At 35.6% G+C, this 16,462-nt stretch overlaps 1 protein-coding gene across 1 annotated transcript in view; it reads left to right on the forward strand.

The window, feature by feature from the left end:
* The first annotated feature begins 6,614 nt into the window (after positions 1-6,614).
* LOC127451161 (brain-specific angiogenesis inhibitor 1-associated protein 2-like protein 1) overlaps positions 6,615-16,462 on the forward strand; it is a 98,290-nt gene continuing 88,442 nt past the window's right edge. Inside the window, exon 1 of the mRNA XM_051715635.1 lies at positions 6,615-6,894. Coding sequence (XP_051571595.1) covers positions 6,844-6,894 — 51 coding nt within the window. The 5' untranslated portion in view covers positions 6,615-6,843. The remainder of the gene's footprint in view (positions 6,895-16,462) is intronic.

Genomic DNA, 16,462 nt, shown 5'->3' on the forward strand with positions numbered 1-16,462 from the left:
AAGATCTCTTTACTTCAGAGAACTACTTCTGTTTATTTTCTGAATTGATTCATACAACATCTGTGGCAAATTTGCTGTACTAGTCGATTCATAGCTTGTCAGATCTTATGGATCACACATGTTCTGTTGCTCTTCAAAAAACTGAAACATGCAGCTCTCACATGTCTGCTTGATGTTAGAATTGATCTTTGAATAGCTGGTTTATTCTAGCTATGAATATTGCCACTAACAAATGGAAAAATATATCATTTATTAAAGTCATGAAACAGATATTTTTTTTTTGTATCTGTGTACCATTTCTTAGCTTGTTTAAAAATATGAAGTCTTTATAAAGCTCTTTAGACTGCCTTGTAATGATGTCACAAATGGGCAGCCTTATGGGATTCCATAAAATAATTTCATTGAATTTATGGTTCCTGCTAATAAGCCCTAGATAAATGCACATCATACACACAACAGCAAAACACATCATGGTGCAATCAGGATTATGTAGAATTCCAAGTAAGGCTTTTAAATATCTGAAAGCTTTAATGTACTGCGAATACAAATAGTTTTCAGTTTGTCTATTTACCCATACATTTGAATTCTGAGGAGCACCATGTAATTGTAAGAACATGAGAATCAGATGTAGAAGAAATCTATTTCAAAATATCTGTCAATGGCAGTGATGCACTGGCATATAATGCTGCACACATGACACACTTGATTCATTAATTGAGCTGTGCATGACCCCTTGTGGAAGGCAATGGAAACCCATACTTTCACATTCATACACATGACAGCTCAAAACAATGCCAATGAAAATAACATTATAATATTGACTATTATTATTTATTTGTAGCAAAAAACATATCAGGTCCAATTCATCTCGATTGAGACTTTGTTAAACTTTGTTAAATATATATTTTGTATTTATAAATAGAATAAATATTGCCATCTGCTGTTGATTAATTACTAGAATAAATGACAGATGAATAGATGATAGATGTTTGCACTAGTCCATCCATTCATCCATCTTCTATTGCCACTTGTCCTATGCAGGGTTGCTGGTAGTGCTGGAGCCTATCCCAGCTGTCCTGGGCTGAAGGCATTGAAACACCCTGGACAGGTGGCCAGTCCATCGCAGGGCAAACACACACAGACATACACATTCACACTCTCACCTACAGGCAATTTAGGGTCTCCAAGTAACTTAACCTGCATCTCTTTTTGGACTGTGGGGGAAACCCACACGAACACGGGGAGAACATGCAAACTCCACACAGAAAGGCCCAGTTGAGCCAGAACTCGAACCCAGGACATTCTTGCTGTGAGGCGACAGTGCTAACCACTGAGCTACCATGTTTGCACTAGTGCAAATGTAAATTCTTGATATAAAAAATTTATTTGCGGAAATACCTAAACTGTAAAAAAAAAACCTTTACTTTATTTTTTTTATTTTTTATTTTATTTTTTATTATTATTATTTTGTAATTGCATTTTAACTAGTAGAACTTCACAATGATCTCAATTACAGATATCTGTAATTAATTTCTTACTAGTTAAATTTCCAATTTCACATATTAGTTATACACATTTTACTAGTAAAAAATGTGTGATGATATCTATAATTACTTTGTTACAAGTATAAATATCCATTCCTGATATTAACAATTGAATTACAACTATAGTGAAAATGCTAATTTTTTATATCTGTAAATATATTTCAACATGTTAGATTTGGAATTTCAGATATCAGTAAATTGAAGAGTACTTAAAGATATCTTAATAGGCTTTCTTAGTATTTATAAAAACAATATATATATAGATATCTGAACTTAACATTGCCACTAGTGAAAACCAAAATACCAATACCAAATATTAGCACATTTTCTAGTTGTAATTCAATTGATGATATCAGAAATTGACATTTGCACTTTAACAATGTAATTATTAATATCTAAACTTATATTATTGATATTTTGGTGAAATTGTACTAACAAAAATGTAGTTACAGAATTATTTTTTTACTAGTTGAAATTCCAATTTGATTTTAAGAATGTGTATTTCCGTGAGTAATTACGCCATTTTTTATATCAAGAATTAACGTTTTTACTAGTGTACATTTGAATTAGTTTGTAAAGACAAATGTTGGCTTGACAAAGCCTGGTCTGAAAGTTGAAAACAGTTGTAAATGTTTTAAGTTTTATGGTTATACAGAGATAGCACTAACCCTTTTCACACACACACAGCATTTTCCAGAAAATTTACTGCATTTTTTCAGGTAAAAGAGATTGCATGTGAACACAACCCTTTTGAAAATACTGGTAAATTTTGCTCTTGCAATTTCCCTTAAATAGAAGTTGTATCATAAATTTCCACATTGATGGTATGTGTGAATGGCACATGTGCCAGTAAACCCAACAATTCTCCTGTAAATTAACTGGTTGCATGTGTGAAAGGGGCTATTAAGACAAACAGCCAGCTAGCTAATAGATGTACAGACTGTCACAGACAGACAGACAGACAGATAGATAGATAGACAGACAGATAGATAGATATTCAGATAAATAGACAGACAGAGATAGATAGATAGACAGACAGACAGACCGATCGACCGATCGATCGATCGATCGATAGATAGACAGACAGATAGATAGATAGATATTCAGATAGATAGACAGACAGACAGATAAATATTCAGACAGACAGACAGACAGACAGATAGATAGATAGATAGATAGATAGATAGATAGATAGATAGATAGATAGATAGATAGACAGACAGACAGACAGATAGATAGATAGATAGATATTCAGATAGATAGACAGAGAGACAGACAGATAGATAAATATTCAGACAGACAGACAGATAGATAGATAGATAGATAGATAGATAGATAGATAGATATTCAGATAGATAGACAGACAGACAGACAGATAGATAAATATTCAGACAGACAGACAGACAGACAGACAGATAGATAGATAGATAGATAGATAGATATTCAGATAGACAGACAGACAGACAGATAGATAGACAGACAGAGACAGATAGATAAATATTCAGACAGATAGATAGATAGATAGACAGACAGACAGACAGACCGATCGATCGACAGACAGACAGACAGACAGACAGACAGACAGACAGACAGACAGACAGACAGATAGATAGATAGATAGATAGATAGACAGACAGACAGACAGACAGACAGACAGATAGATAAATATTCAGACAGACAGACAGACAGACAGACAGATAGATAGATAGATAGATAGACAGACAGAGACAGATAGATAAATATTCAGACAGACAGACAGATAGATAGACAGACAGACAGACAGACAGACAGACAGACCGATAGATAGATAGATAGATAGATAGATAGATAGATAGATAGATAGATAGATAGATAGACAGACAGACAGACAGACAGACAGATAGATAGACAGATAGATAGATAGATAGATAGATAGATAGACAGACAGATATTCAGATAGACAGACAGACGGACAGACAGATAGATAGATAGATAGATAGATAGATAGATAGACAGATAGATAGACAGACAGACAGACAGACAGACAGATAGATAGATAGATAGATAGACAGACAGATATTCAGATAGACGGACGGACGGACGGACGGACGGATAGATAGATAGATAGATAGATAGATAGACAGACAGACAGACAGACAGATATTCAGATAGATAGATAGACAGACAGACAGATAGATAGATATTCAGATAGATAGTCAGACAGACAGACAGATAGATAAATATTCAGACAGACAGACAGACAGACAGACAGAGAGAGAGATAGATAGATAGACAGACAGACAGATAGATAAATATTCAGACAGACAGACAGAGAGAGAGATGATAGATAGATATTCAGATAGACAGACAGACAGACAGACAGAGACAGATAGATAAATATTCAGACAGACAGATAGATAGATAGATAGACAGACAGATAGATAGATAGATAGATAGATAGATAGACAGACAGACAGACAGATAGATAGATAGATAGATAGACAGACAGACAGACAGACAGATAGATAGATAGATAGATAGATAGATAGATAGATAGATAGATAGATAGATAGACAGACAGACAGACAGACAGATAGATAAATATTCAGACAGACAGACAGACAGAGAGGGAGATGATAGATAGATATTCAGATAGACAGACAGACAGACAGAGACAGATAGATAAATATTCAGACAGACAGATAGATAGATAGATAGATAGACAGACAGATATTCAGATAGACGGACGGACGGACGGACGGACGGATAGATAGATAGATAGATAGATAGATAGACAGACAGACAGACAGACAGATATTCAGATAGATAGATAGACAGACAGACAGATAGATAGATATTCAGATTGATAGTCAGACAGACAGACAGATAGATAAATATTCAGACAGACAGACAGACAGACAGAGAGATAGATAGATAGATAGATAGATAGATAGATAGATAGATAGATAGACAGACAGACAGACAGATAGATAGATAGATAGATAGATAGATAGACAGACAGATAGATAGATAGATAGATAGATAGATAGATAGATAGATAGATAGATAGATATTCAGATAGACAGACAGACAGACAGACAGACAGACAGACAGATAGATAGATAGATAGATAGACAGACAGATATTCAGATAGACAGACAGACAGATAGATAGATAGATAGATAGACAGACAGACAGTTGGAGTTTGAATAAACAAGTATTCCATTGGCCTGTTTGAACATTCCATCAATGCAATTCTATTTTATTTTTCTGAGATTTGATCATTCGCTGTTTGAAAACTGTTCTTTCAATCAGTAAAAAACAAACAAATTTTATATATATATATATATATATATACAGTTGTGGCCAAAAATATTGGCACCCTGGGTAAATATGAGCAAAGAAGGCTGTGAAAATAAATCTGCATTGTTTGTCCTTTTGATCTTTCATTCAAAAAATTCACAAAAATCTAACATTTAATTGAAGTAAAACAATTGAAAGAGGGGAAATATCTTATTATTAAATAAATATTTTTCTCCAAAACACGTTGGCCACAATTATTGTCACCCCTAGAAATTAAAAGTAAAATATATCTGAAGTATATTCCCATTCATATATAAAAAAAATTTAGTGCACCTGGGTGACTAGGAACATGAAATTGTTCAGCCATGACTTCCTGTTTCACAGGGGTATAAATATGAGGTAACACACAGGCCAAATTCCCGTAATCATCAATTACAGTGTTAGACTAAAGAAGTTCTGATGTGCGGCAAAAGGTTGTTGAGCTTCACAAAATGGGAAGTGGCTATAAGAAAATAGCCAAAGCATTGAAAATGCCCATTTCCACCATCAGGGCAATAATTAACAAGTTCCAATCAACTGGAGATCTTAAGAATTGGCCTAGAAAAGGACGTGTGTCTATATTGTCTCCACGCACAGTGAGGAGGATGTTCAAGTGGCCAAAGAATCTCCAAGTATCACAGCTGGAGAATTGCAGAAATTAGTTGGGTCTTGGGGTCAGAAAGTCTCATAAAAAATATCAGACATCACCACAAGTTGTTTGGGAGGGTTTCAAGAAAAAAAGCCTCTGCTCTCATCCAACAACAAACTCAAGAATCTTCAGTTTGCCAGACACTACTGGAACTTCAAATGCAACCGGGTTCTATGGTCAGATCAAACAAAAAAAAAGAGCTTTTTGGCAGCAAACACCAGAGATGGGTTTGGCGTACACAGAGATGAAGTAGTACTCAATGCTCACACTTAAATATGTTGTTGGATCTTTTACATTGTGGGGCTGTTTTTCTGCCAGAGGTCCTGGACATCTTGTTCGGATACATGGCATCACGGACTCTATCAAATACCAACAGATAAAAAATCTAAACCTGACTGCCTCTGCCAGAAAGCTTTCAGCAGGACAATGATCCAAAACAAACATCAAAATCAACACAAAACTGGTTCACTGTCCACAAAATCAAGGTTCTGCCATGATCATCCCAGTCCTCTGACCTGAACCCCATAGAAAACCTGTGGGGTGAACTGAAGAGGAGAGTCCACCAACATGGACCTCTGAATTTGAAGGATCTATAGAGATTCTGTATGGATGAATGGTCTCAGATCCCGTGCCATGTGTTCTCAAACCTCAATAGGCATTATAAGAGGAGACTCAGAGCTGTTATCTTGGCAAAGGGAGGTTGCAAAAAGTATTGAATAAAAGGGTGCCAATAATTATGGCCAATGCGTTTTGGAGAAAAATATTTATTTAATAATAAGTTATTTACCCTGTTTCAATTGTTTTAGAAATTAGCAGTGCGATACTTAGGATATTGTTGGCTTATGTATGAAGAATTGATTCCATGTCGCTTGGGATAAAATCGTCTGCATTTATGACTAAATGTACATGTAAATGCACCCTATGTAAACCAGTTTCTGCTGAATCAATCTGTCATTTTATTATAGTAAGTAATGAACAGCAGATGGCGCGATGTATTTTCTTTCTGCGTGAGTCCAGCTGTCAGAGCGGACTGTGTGTGCCCTATCTCCCGCCCCTGACGCAGACAGACACGTTCACGCACTCAGAAGTTTGAAAATAAAGCTCCCCTCAGCTCAACTCCACCTGCCCATTGTTGAGGAACACCGCAGTCACTCTCTAACACAAATGTATAACGCAGCTCCAGTAGACGCCCGTCTTACTATGAGGACGTGTGGGAGGCGATAAAGCGTGTTGTCCTGTGCGAGTTATTTTGGACGATTGATCGGAGACTTTTGACGGATCAAATCAATCGGTATTTGAGGCGCGCGCTCGTCGCGAGAAGGCTGAAGAATGTCGCGCGACCCCGAGGAGGTGAATAAACTGACTGAGAGCACTTACAAGGTGAGAGAAGGACACTCATCTCACGATTAAAGTCATGACCTGGTTAAGCGTAAAAAGTCCCAAATGTACACCGACAACATGTTGACAGTTTTCTGGTTTAAACCCTGTCATATTCACTGGACAGGAAACTTTCTTTTGAGATTAAACTATTTACAGAATCATTTGAGGTTTAATTCGGTGAACATTGCGCTACTTTTCTTCAGGTTATTCACATTTAAGGGGTTGGATACACGTGGTATAGGTTTATTTACATATCCAAACGAGTTTCAACTTAAAATCCCAGATTAAACAATTAGATTTAGAGAGAACTAGATTATTGATATAGTTCTTTTGCCTCATCATAAACATTTGTTTTGTTACAGCTCAACCCCAGTGTAAACAATATGCTTTAATTTTTTTATGTAAACCTACCCATAGACTAAATATTAGCACAAGCAGATTTAAAGGAATATTCTGGGTTTAATAAAAGTTAAGCTCAATTGACAGCATTTGTGGAATAATATCGATTACCACAAAAAAATAATTTTGACTCGTTCCTACTTTTCTTAAAAAAAAGAAAGAAAAAAAGAATAAAGTCTGGGTTACAGTGAGACACTTACAAAGGAAGTGAATGGGGCCAATCTGTAACATTAAAACACTCACTGTTTCAAAAGTATAGCCACAAGACGTAAACAATATGTGTGTAAAAATGATTTTAGTGTGATAAAATTGCATCCAATTTTACTATAAATTATTATTATGTTCGTTACTACGACAACGTAACGCTGTAAACCCTTAAATGACCGTAAAAATGATGATTTAAACAACTTTACAGCTCAAATAATACTCAATTTTTAACAAAATAATTAATGTAAGTGCTTTTATAAAATTATAAGCTTCACATTTCTGCCTTTAAACCCTCCAAAAATTGGCCCCATTCACTTCCATTGTAAGTTTCTCACTGAAACTTCAATTTTTGCTTTTTTTTTTTTTTAAGTTAAGGAGGGATGAGTTGAAATAATTTTTAGTGGTAATCAGTATTATGCCACAAATGCTGTCGATTGAGCTTCATTTATATTAAACCTGGAATATTTCCTTAGTTTGTATATTAAATATTAACATGTTGACTAGAAGTCATGCGGGTGTATATCACGAAAAAATGTCAACATGTCATTGCATTTGAAGCCTACTTTTAGTGGAAATTCCAAGACCATTAAGATTTTACATTATTATTACAGTTAGCCTAAGCATATCTCCCCTCCCCTCATTCTCATTACTGTAATGCATCCAGATTAGTGCTGTCATTTGATTAAAATATATAATCGAGATTAATTGCATTATATTTTTAAAAGTGCTTAAACTTGAGTCTATTTATATAGGGGCGCAACTACCCATTTTCGAGGATGTATTTGATACCTACATTGACGATTTATATATTTTTAAACAGGCTAAGTCTTTGCCATAGAGCTGTCCCACGGAGTGTTTTCTTTGGGAGATGTATCAGAGAGGACTACTCCCACACCCTATCTGTCCATAAATGCATCATTGTAATAAAGGTTCATTCCAGTATACTGTAATATCAGCCGTGCCTCCTGTTTTACAGTCACAGACGGTTCGATATGTGTCAGGGAGTGGGCTGACTTCATGAATTGAGGATTAGTAAGCATTAAGTAAGCACATGTACTGTATGTGGACTCTTGAAGTTCAGTAAATATAACCAAGCCCAAGTGTTCTTTAGTGACTCATTCAAATCTCTGCCTCCTTTCTTCCTTCAAAGTTCAAAGTGCAGAGAAAAGAAACTGGAAACTAGTGGAGTGTAGGCAACTTTTAAAACACATACAGCTTTTGCACAGGAACTGGGATCTGTAAAGGATATTGTTCTAAAAATAATCGGTTCCTAGAGTTTTTTACTCCAAACTCCCTTCTTCCAAACTCATTCAGATGATGTCACCAGACAATTGGGAATACTAACAAGGTGATATCTGCATGTGAATGTGAACTCCAGATTTTGTCACTCCACACACTTTTGTTCTTGACATCGAAGAAACTGGCAACCTCAACTCATGTAGAACCTGTGTTCAAGAGATTGACATCTGTCGTGTGATCGAGAATAGGGCTGGATATCCATGCAGATTTCCCGATTTGATTTAGATTCACAAGCTCTCAATTCGATTCCGATTTAGATTTGATATCGATTCATATGTGTGTATGCCAGTTATGTAAGCAAAAGGGGGACATAATATGAAATAAATTGATCTCATCTGTGCTATGCCTAATAACAATTAAATGTTTCCTTTTTTGTTGTTTTTGATTAACAACTGACTGTAAAGAACAGAAAGAGTATTAAAAGAGACTAGGGCTGCACCTAACGATTATTTTTTTATCGATTAATCTAACGATTATTTTTCCGATTAGTCAATTAATCATAACGACTAATTTGCAGATTTATTCGAAAGATTTTATATAATTATTGCTTGATTAATATAACAATTAATTAACCCAAAATAAATATAAAAACTTGTCTCATTAATATTTCAATATTTTATCAAATCATCTTCTCTTAAACACAAACAAATGTACAAGAAACAAAGTGTGCACTGCAGGGCATTATTCTGTAACAAAAATAGCCCTGTCTTAACTTCCATTTTACAGTCCAAAATAAAAGTAAGATCTTGTTCAGTTCAAGTAAAAGGAAAGTGCAATCTACATTTAGCGATCCAACAACAAAATAAATGAAACAAATGTAAAATTCAAGTCACTTTCAGGAGGAAAGTGGATTTTGGTTTTCCAAAGAGAGGACACCTTTTTTTTTCCGGTGGGGGTGGGGGGAGTAATAGGGTTCAAAACAGTGTTACTATGAATGCAAACTTTAATACAGTGAAAAAGACACTCTATTAGCATAATATAAATATATATAAATAAATAAACATTTCCAACATTCTTTTGAATGTCCATGTACTAAAATAAAATATTTGATGCCATGAGTGTACCTTCATTTACTATTACTATAATTTTGAATGGCCATGGAAAATGAAGCAATGTGATAATTTTACCTGGTTGCAAAAAGTAGTCTGTTAATTTATCTGATGAACTTTCACCTTTTGCTGACCCTTTATGCTTCACAGAGCTAATGTGTGCTTCTAAATCACTTGCAACTTTATTAGCAACTGACACATAAGTGCCAGCTTTACATGTCATACATTCTGCTTCCCACGGATCTCGACCTGGATGAAAGCATGGGAATTTTGCGCAAATCTTCTGTAAATTTGCACTTTCGTTTGGGCATTGTTTCCACTCAGCTGGCATTTGCTGCCTACTGTCAAGCAACTGTTTGATGCCAAACACAACAGCGCTTCGCACGTTCGCGGAGATATTGACAGGCAGGGATTTGGCCAATAGTTGCTGCAAGCCTCTTATAATTGACCAATTGGTGTGCAAGAAGGCGGGACTTACAAAGAGGGGTTAAAGCAATGCAAATGAAGTATTAGACCAGATGCACATCATAATGCAACTAAAGCCGAATCCCGGACATTTTCGCAAATTTAGAAATCCCAGCCGGATGCTTTTTTTAAGGTCTGAAAAAAAGGACATGTCCGGGAAAAAGAGGACATATGGTCACCCAACGTTAGCAGCGGTACAGAAATTACTTTTAGCATGGGGGCGATGAGGAAACATTTAGAAAATCAATTTTGAGTGACTACTACTAACAGAAACACGTGTTGTAATACTAATATGTCATGCTTGGGTGGAGACAAAAGTAAACAGGACTTACGGTGCTGCTGTCTTGAGAAAGCGCTCCGGGATGCTTTCGCTTCAAGTGTTCGTTCATGGCGGTTGTACTGCTGTGATAAGCCATTTCCAATTTGCATAGCTTACACAGCACCACATTGTTGGGTCTCTAGCTAAAATACTCCCATGTTTTAGATGACCGTGGGCGAGTTTTTTTAGCTGCAGCTCGTTCTTCGGGGGAATCCATGCTTAAACCGGGCGCTGCCATTTTAATTACTCCATTGCGACGCGCCAATGCATGTTATGCAGATCGACGTATTTCTGTAATCGATTACTTCGATGAATCATCCCAGCCCTAAAAGAGACATTATTCAGTGACAAATCGGTTGTGGGGATCTCGTCTTTGGACACATATGGAACAACTTTTACTCTCAACATGCAGTGAAAGGATCTCACTGCTGAATACTCCACCTACATGTACTACACAATTCATTCACCGTGAGTGAAATCTAAACACTTACCAGCTAGTTGCCAAATATTAAAATTTTTAGTCACACAGCATGAACTTTGGTTGCAAATGCAAGTGATTTCCTCTCATTGTAGTGGAAGGTTACGCATAGAGAAAACGATTGATCTTGAGATTTAAGAATCGATATCAAGATCAAATAAAGATCGCAATGCATCGGAAAATCTATATTTTTACCCACCCCTAATGGAGAGTCCAGTGGATTGAATGGATCTCTCTCCATCTCTTTCTTCTTAAAGTTCTCTGTCATGCCCAAACAGGATGTGCATCTATAGTTATAAATGATTGGCTCTTTAGGTTTGAGTTTCCTGTGGTGTTAGTAGGGAATTTAATGAGAACTGACTCATATGGAAAGACCTGCTGCTCATCAAATGAAATGACCCAGATTATTAGTATAAAAGGAGTATAATTGTGGCTGGGTAAAAAAGACCATTGTTCTGATGCATTGTTATCTTCATTTGAATGATATTGATTCTTAAATCCAAAGATTGATACATGCAGCAACCCTCTATGATGCGAGAAAGTCGCATATGCGACCAAATCTCTGTGATTTGCCACTGACTGGTATATGTTAAACTTTCAGATCACCAGAGATTGAGTTATGTAGTGGCGAAGAAGTTCAGCATCGAGATCCTTTCTCGAGAGTTAAAATTTGGTTTGACTCGTTCCGTGTAATGTGTCCAAAGACGAGATCCACACAATCAATTTGTCATTTAATAATGTATTTTTTAAGACCCTTTCTGTTCTTTACAGTCAGTTGTTTATCAAAACCAACAAAAAAATAAACATTTAATTCTAATCATGATTAGCACCGATGCGGTAAAGAAGCCATTCAAGTCTACTCTCATTAATATGCGCTTAACCAAAACTCCCACCATTCTAAAACAGATGGCACCATTTTAGCACGTTCTACAAATCAATGTAAACACTGGAAAATGGTAAAAATGATGCATGTAAACTATAAACCTGTAATAAAATACATATACTGTATATGCCGTATAATATATGCAATTTCAAGACATCATATTTATTGATGGAATACATGCACATGTATATTTTTAAAAGCTAAAACTATTTATAAAAAACATTGTAAAATTAATATTTTCATAATGTACCTAGTAAGAAGGTCCCCTGTATAGATAACAGCATTAGCTGAGAGAGAATTTATTTTATAAAAAAGCGAAATGGACATTGTAACCGAGATGTACCAGTATGAATCAGAATCTCATCAAATGGTGAGTAAAATGGGAAATGGGAAATCTGTATCAATACCCAGCCTTAAAGGTGCTATATGTAATATTTTGACTGTACTAAATCATAAAATGACCATTATATGTCATTAGAGAATTAGGAAACATGCTAAGTTGAAATACTGGCTGGTACTGAAATACCAATAACAATGCTACAGCCAGTATATTCTACTTTGAAGTTTCCATTCCAGGCCGGAAATTCTGTTTATGCTTTGGCCTGTGTGATCCCGCCCACTGCCCACTCACCAGTAGTATTTCAACACTGCCGGGTTGCCAGATTTGAACAAGTTTGCAGGCAAACAACACTGTGTGCTGCAGCCATGGAAGCCAGCAAACAAACTGCATCAGAGATAACAGATTCCACCTGATCTAAAAAGCCTCACCATCCATCTGAAAACCACCATGACCAGAGGCGTATTAAAACAAGGATAAATATTGGAGATGTCTTTTGAAGATGGAGACAGCTTAAAGCCCAGAAATCCTTTATAACGGATGCTGAGTTGGCTGATTTGCGAGTCAACATTCTGGCAACCCACATGAGCTTTGAGTCTTGGGCGGGGCAGACAACTCTCCAATATTTTGAATTTGGACTGCAGTACCTATTTCAAACGCTTGTTGTCAATCTTACATATAGCACCTTTAAGTATAATACTGATAAAGTATGTTATGAGCACTTATAATGTTTAGAACATCTTAACAAATATGATTATTTTGGGAAAATGGAATGCAATATGCTTAGTTTAAAAAAAATTTAACTCACATCTGGAGGTTTGCACAGGCATTGCTGGTAAGCCTGAACCTGGCCCGCAAACAAGAACATGTAACCTTTATTTGCCATATCCATTAATGTATTCACTTTTTTATGACAAAAACTTGTTTTTCGATTTAGACAGAATCAGAAATCATTATTAATCTTTCACAGACTCAAAAAAAGCATGTTAACTGAAATGAAACATTTGAACAATCACAAACATACACACTCTCGAAATGTAGAAATAAATAAAAAAAAATCTATGTTGAAACTGATCAAATCAATTGCATCTACTTTGAAGTTGAAAGCATCATATTTTTTAACCCCTACAAACATGAACCATGGCAACCATAGTTGTGCCAAAAATAACAGTGACTACAATTATTGATTATAATATATATATATAAACAAACAAAAAAAGTGGCAACTCATTAGTTAGAAAAAGATAGAAAGATTCTGAATGCTTTTTACACAGGTGTTATCATATGAATTTCAAGTTTTGTAGTAGGCCTAGTTAAATAATTGCAGTAACTATGGTATTTTGGCAGAAACTATGGTAAAAGGTTCATACATTTGTGAGCAGAGGTGGGTAGTAATGCGCTACATTTACTCCATTACATTTACTTGAGTAACTTTTGTGAAAAAAATTACTTTTAAGATTTTGGTGGGTACTTTTTACTTGTACTCAAGTGAAATTCTAATGAAAAAATGTACTCTTACTTCATTCCAGTGGGGGACGTTACTGTCGTTACATTACTGGTTTTAATTAAATAAGTATAAATAAATGCATAATTTATTGAGAGATTTTTTTTAATAGGACTTTTACGACACTTGAACTTTACAGCGGCGCTTTATCACTGCAGCAACAGCAGTAAGCACTAAAAAAAAACACTTTATTTCACACAGTGAAAATGAAGAGTTACGTTTATGCATTGCCTTAATTCAACACCAAAACAAGCGGGAATTTCATCATACAGAATTCAGGATTCGCAACACCATGCGGATGAATCCATTGTAGACATTGATTATAATGGGAGCAATTTGTTTTTGTCGCATCGTGCTGCGCCGGTTGCGTCTGATGTAGACAGAATATTATTTTTGCTCTGCTGATCACGTTTGATAATGCAGCACGAGCATACAGCCATATGCGTTATAGATCACGTGTGATGAGTTTTTCTTAAGGACAACAGAGAACAAGCTCTGAATTAAAATAATCCTAAACACGCTTCTAAACAAAGAGATAATGTGCAACTTCACTTTTTATTGCACAAATCTAATGATCTAAATTCTTCTGTCAGTGTATGTACTGTAAGCCACAGAATATACTGAACTAAGAATCCATGCAGGACTTCAAAAAGTGGTGAAATAACGACATAAGACGTTAATAATGCATGATCTTGCTTTGATTCATAACTAAGAATGTACAGTATTGTGCATAATAATATAATTGAGCCAGTGAGACATTGTTTTTTTTTTTTCTATTATAATTTCTAGCATCGATCCCAAACTTTTCTTCTAATTTGCAAACCCGACCTGTCAAGCATAGTTCACACATAAATGAATATTCTGACTCACTCTTATTGTTCCAAACCTTTGTGTCTTCGTCTTATCTCTAACCAAAACAAAGTGTTAGGCAGAATGTTAGGGACTGACATCCTCAGTCACCATTCACTTTCAAAAATGACAAACAAATGGAAGTGAATGGTGAGGCTAAAATTCTGTCTAAAATCTCCTTAATTGTGTTCATTGTGCCCAAGTCATACTGGTTTAGAACATGAGGGTTAATAAATGATATCATAATTTTCATTTTTAAACTATCACTGTAACAGTGGGTATAAAGGATGACATAGGCACATGATTCATGCACGCAAGGTGTTAAAATAAATAATTTAAATCTTTGCAATGTAATTTGCAATGTAACTATTTACTCGCTACTTGAGTAATCTTTTAATTTGATACTTTCTTACTCTTACTCAAGTAATTATTAACATTAGTACTTTTACTTCTACTTGAGTAATTCATTTTTAAAAGACTTTTACTTGAGTAAAATTTTTGGCTACTCTACTCACCTCTGTTTGTGAGTAATGGTTTTAACAGAACAGATAAGATCAATAAATTAGTGTCACCATTAGCTGACCATTATTTGTCATACTGATGTCTTTCTATTTATTTAGGATTGAACTATTAAAAATTAAATGCATGATGACACAACAGTACACAGTGATTGTTTGTAAGCGACTTGCTTATCCCTCTTTGATAATCAGAATACTCGTGTATTTCTGCTTATCATTTAATAAATTCTTTACTATTTTCCTGACTTACAGTGGCAAGAAAAAGTATGTGAACCCTTTGGAATTAGCTGGTTTTCTGCATTAATTGGTTATCAAATGTGATCTCATCTTCATCAAAGTCACAAGTATAGACAAACACAATGTGCTTAAGCTAACAACTCACAAAAAATTATAATCTTTCATGTCTTTATTGAACACATACCATAATTAAGTAACTGCTTCAGCTCAGCCATATTATTAGGATGTCTGTTGTGAAGCTCTCTTGAGGTCATTCCACGGCATCTTTATTTGGATAAGGTCTGGGCTCTGACTGGGCCACTCCAAAAGGTGGATTTTTTTTTTTTTAAGCCATCCTGTAGTGGATTTACTTTGATGTTTAGGGTCATTGTCCTGCTGTATCACCCAACTTCTACTGAGCTTCAGCTGGCGTACAGCCACTCTGACATTATCTTGTTGGTTATCTTGGGAATTCATCTTGTAGAATAAACTTGGGAATTCATTTTTCCCTCGATGATGGCAAGTGGCCCAGGCCCCGAAGCAGTAAAGCAGCCCCAAATCATGATGCTTCCTCCACCGTACTTCACCGTTGGGATGAGGTTTTCATGTTGGTATGCGGTGCCCTTTTTACACCATTTGTAGTGCTGTGTGTTCTTCCCAAATAATTCAACCTTAGTTTCATCAGTCCACAAAACATTTTCCCAGTAGCGTTTTGGAGTGTCAAGGTGGTCTTTGGCAAACTTCAGGCATGCAGCAATGTTTTTGTTGGAAAGCAGTGGCTTCCTTTGTGGTGTCCTGCCATGGACAGCATGCCTGTTTAATGTTTTCTTTATAGTAGACTCATGAACAGAGAAGTTAACCAGTTCCAATGATTCCTTCAAGTCTTTAGCTGTCACTCTAGGGTTCTTTTTTACCTCAATGAGCATTCTGTGGTGTGCCCTTTGAGTCATCTTGGCTGGATGGCCACTTCTAGAGAGAGTAGCCACAGTACAAAATCGTCTCCATTTATAGACAATTTACTTAGAATAATTGTGCTTTTTAATAG

The sequence above is a fragment of the Myxocyprinus asiaticus genome, chromosome 14 (genome assembly GCF_019703515.2).
Source record: "Myxocyprinus asiaticus isolate MX2 ecotype Aquarium Trade chromosome 14, UBuf_Myxa_2, whole genome shotgun sequence".
NCBI classification, from domain to species: Eukaryota; Metazoa; Chordata; class Actinopteri; order Cypriniformes; family Catostomidae; genus Myxocyprinus; species Myxocyprinus asiaticus.